This window comes from Etheostoma spectabile, chromosome 6, assembly GCF_008692095.1.
Source record: "Etheostoma spectabile isolate EspeVRDwgs_2016 chromosome 6, UIUC_Espe_1.0, whole genome shotgun sequence".
NCBI lineage: Eukaryota > Metazoa > Chordata > Actinopteri > Perciformes > Percidae > Etheostoma > Etheostoma spectabile.
The window spans coordinates 25,124,724-25,129,131 of NC_045738.1; the positions used below are offsets into that span (position 1 = coordinate 25,124,724).

General features: G+C 43.5%; 1 protein-coding gene across 1 annotated transcript in view; it reads right to left on the reverse strand.

Annotated features, from left to right (window-relative positions):
• Positions 1 to 4,408, reverse strand: part of cdk14 (cyclin dependent kinase 14) — a 205,066-nt gene that overhangs the window by 58,621 nt on the left and 142,037 nt on the right. Inside the window, 2 exon segments of the mRNA XM_032517690.1 lie at positions 1,142 to 1,173; positions 1,176 to 1,192. Of these exon segments, the coding sequence (XP_032373581.1) occupies positions 1,142 to 1,173; positions 1,176 to 1,192 (49 nt within the window).

Below are 4,408 nucleotides of genomic sequence, written 5' to 3' on the forward strand. Positions count from 1 at the left end.
GAGGAGCTGCAGCAATTTGCAGTACAAAAATATGGTGTTTCCTATTCTGGTACAACCTCTAAACACAATCATGAATCTGAAAAAGAGCATAATACGAGCTCTACAAACAATGCACAGAGAGCAGGAGAGGGTGCTTTACGTTATAACAACTCTGTTCATAACTCCGGCCCATCGGTTATGATAATAATTAGTAATTGCAAAACTATCAAAACATGGCTACGTCGCTAAAAATATCCCAGACTGGCTAGACTGCCGGCTGGTTTCCAGCCTGTAAACCTATGTTTAGCCACTATGAGCCAAGATCTCAGCAGTGGAAAACACAACCAGATTAATACAGGGATGGAGTTTTGTGGCGCGTTATGATGTGTAATTTATACTTTATAGATTACAGGCACAGATAGGGTTAGGGACACAGATGGCCTATGTAATTATTATAAATCACAGGAAGAACACAGGTATTAGAGTCCAGTGTGATGACTGCGGTGATGGATCTTCGCTGAAACAGCTTCACTTTGGGATCCCAGCTGATTAGACAGCTGGAGTTTTACATAAATAGCTCGCCTGGTGATGCTTTACAAAATTCCCCTACGGAAAAGAGACCAGCTCCCCTTTTGCCCTCTGTGGTCTCCCCTCCAGATGTATGCCTGGGGCAAACAGTGGCACACATCTGGGAGGAGCCCCGACTGGGCCTCCGTGAACTTTTCCTGCCGTATGGAACTGTTATCCCAGAGCAGAATTACACACACATGCAGTATGCTACAGGAAGGGTGTAGAGGAAAAGGGAGAGCATAGAGTGTGTGAAGAGTGTGTGAGCTCTCTACCCATATAAGTTTGGCTCTAAAGACAGGAACGGGGGGGGGGCGGGGGGGGGGGGGGGGGGGACGGGGGGGGGGCGGGGGGCGGGGTGGGGCGGGGGTGGTGGTATAACGTGTCCGCTTACAAACCCATGGTTGAAATAATAATCATTGGTCATTCCAACATACAATGTGTATTTTCAAGATTAAAAACAAAAAAAAAAAAGGCTATTCACAAACCCTTATGATGGCAGGGAAACACACACACACACACACACACACACACCACCACACACACACACAACACAAACACACACAAACAACACACACACAACACAGTTCACTACTTATTCCCCAGTTGTCTGAGGATTCTTACCGACGGTACACTGTGAAGCGGTCTGCAATGAGAAAAGACAGACAAACAAACCAACAATTAGTCATTCAACTGAGACTTGAAGTCACATAAAAAACACACACACACACACACACACACACACACACACACACACACACACAACACAACAACACACACACACACACACACACACACAGAACTGTTCTAAAACACTTTCAGACTAAGCTCCTAAATGCAGTAGCAGGTCAAGCTTAATCCCATTGTAAAGAAATGTTACTATGATTAATTGCAAACATTCGTGCCTTTTTATAACGTACTGTAAACACTGTAATCATTCCCCCAGTACATTCTGTTCATCACTGTTAATCCACTGACAAGAAAACTCAAAATGTCCTGCAAAACATTTTTATACTGCCAGCCGTACATAGCTCAAAGAGCATATCCCATCCATTCCATTCATTCCTGCGTGGACTTCATTTAAAACGTATGCAGCACTTATCTGCAGGAAGAGACTGGAACTTCCTCCCACCTAGGGTTGCATTTCTCATTTGGTTGGGTTTGCGTTCACACCACGCTCTATATTTACAAAGACCCAGCAAATCCCCCCCCCCCCAAGAGCAAGCATTTTGTGCGACAGAGAAAAAAAACAAAACTTTAAAATAGACGGACCCCGGCTATTGGTGGGCAGCCATCTGCTGCTGCCGGTTGGGACACAGAGGCACTGATGTACAGAAATATGATTCATAATTATTATAGCAGTTGGTATGATGACAAGAGCAACCAACATTTGTAAACAAATGTCCCAACGGTGGACACGGTTGCTGGTCTATGGGACAGAATGTCTGAGTGAAACTGGCCGACCCTTCTGGTCTCAGAAATAATGGAGCAACACATCATTTGTAACATCTTTGGTTTTTTTGTTGGAGGTTTTTAATATTTTAGAAGAAGGCGAAGAATACGAGCAGCTGACAGACAGCGACTGCAGGAAGTTGAAGTTCTCTGCCTTAAATCCTATAGAAGGCTGTGAACTGTGTGCGAGGTTGAAATGGCAGGCTATTAGATGAAGTTAATGGTATTTTTGGGTTCCCTTCCTACAATATATTTGGGTCGGATCACCTTCTAATTAATGGGAGTTAAAGGGTAACTACCATTTTTAAACCTGGATCCTATTTGCCTATGTGACAGACAGGAAAAACCATCTTTGAAATTGGTCCAGTATTGAACGCTATGACTATCAGCCACAGACTGGACTGAGACCCTATGGGGCAAGTGTGCATCGTCAATTTTCTGTTTTTGCCGTTGACAGGCTCAGATTAATAGTCTAAGTGTGTGACAACACTATGCAAAGGCTCCCTGCAGAGATAGACCTTCAACACCTCTTTAAGATCTTCCTGCTTAACCAGAAACAGCTCTGAATTCAACCAACCAGACTCCATTTAAAAAACAATACCTTTAATGTGTATAGAGCCAACATATTTTTGTATGTAAATCGGTAAACCAAAACTACAGTTGTGATGGTTGGGAAAGTGGAGGACAACCCAAAAGGTCTTTCCATAGTTTCATTTTGTTTTACTTTGAATGAAGTGTATTTGAAAATAGAGTCTAAATGGAGTCTAGTGGCTTAAGCAAATGCAATTTTGCAGATGTTATTATGTTTAGATTGTTGTTCCCATCAGACAGTTAGACACAAAACATAAGAAAATAGGTTCCAGGGACAAAAACGGTAGTTAGCGTTTAAATGGTGAAGGAAAACGGTTCTGGTGACTGGCTTTTACTTGTCTGCATGGGTATTTACGATACATCTTACGATAAAATTTGAGCTTCTCTGAATTGGATTTTGGAACCACTCTTAATTTGACAACCAGTGTGTTTATAGATCATGGGGTGAACTCACCACGGAGGTTAAAACCAATACTTCCCGTTTAAAACGTCTACCTTACTTCAACCTTAATAGTAGAGTCAATCTTAGTCGCGCAAACTAACACACTAAACTGGTCTTAATAGATCTTTTTTGACTTGGCATAGTAGGAAAAGCACAGCTGAAGTTAATCACCTTAACGATGGTTCAATTCCATCAAGTTTCCCAGTGAGCTATTTCAGTATGTCAGCATGCACAATAGCCGGGCCTCTCCTAAGTGGAATGCAGCCATCAGTAATGGTTTTGAATACACCCGTGGTTTTCCTACTATGACATGTCAACCTGTCGGCTAGGAAAAAGTAGATAGGGTTAAATGGTGTAGTTTCTACAAGCAGGAAGTCATAGCAGGAAAAGCTCAGGTGAAACTAATAAAATGAACAATGAGTTGGCCATGGAGTGTACCGAATCACCTTAAAGACATGTAGCCGTAATTAAAGTAATTAAATGCACATGTGCTTTTCCTGTTTGCCAAAGGTCGATCACCGGCTCTAAGTATGAGTATGGAACAAACCAGTTAAAATAGTTTGAATTTTACTGCAATGAGTGTTGCTGGGTAAATGACTTTCCCAGCTTAAGGAGTGGCTCCTATCATTTTAGAAGTGCTCTTGAGTAATACTCTATGAACTATGTACGTCTGCTCCAAAGCCAGACCACAAGAAATTGTTGTAATTTGGAGATTGAGTTCTAATGCGAGCCAGTCTCTTCACTGCTATGTTTGGGATGGTGCGAGTGTGTGAGGCTCTGCCCTGTTCTCCTAATCTCGGCCAAAACCGCCATGTGGACACACAGTGAAGCTGGGCTGCCAGTTGACCAGCTAGCACACAAGCTAGCCAGCCGCCCAGCACGGTAGTCCACCTCCCACACTGCCAGTCTAATCCTTCCAGCCAGCCAGCCAACTGCCTTTGAGTTCCAGCCTTCAGTCCGCCAGCTAGCCCGCAGCGGGTCCAGTCAGCCAGTCCAGTGCCAGGGCCGGTTTGAACTGGCCACGCTGCCCGGCTGCCAGAGGTGGAGGCTGCCAGCCCCAGTGGCCCAGAACACACAGGGGGAGGGTGAGGAGGTGGGAGGAAGAGGCATTTAAAGAGAAGATAAGCATGGTTCCTATAACGGTTCCATGCAGGGTATAGGATTGGACAAGACAGATATACAAACATTGGGGGATTTCTTTTGGCGATCATTTTTAAAATGGATTCCCCAGAATGAATGAATGAATCAATTGATCTGTTTTTTTATTTTTGGAGTGTTTTAGATTTTATTTTTTACTGTATTCAGGCACTTATGTAGACCACATGAATGGTTTAAGTGGATGGATATTTGTTTTATGAGGGATTACAGGAGGGATTG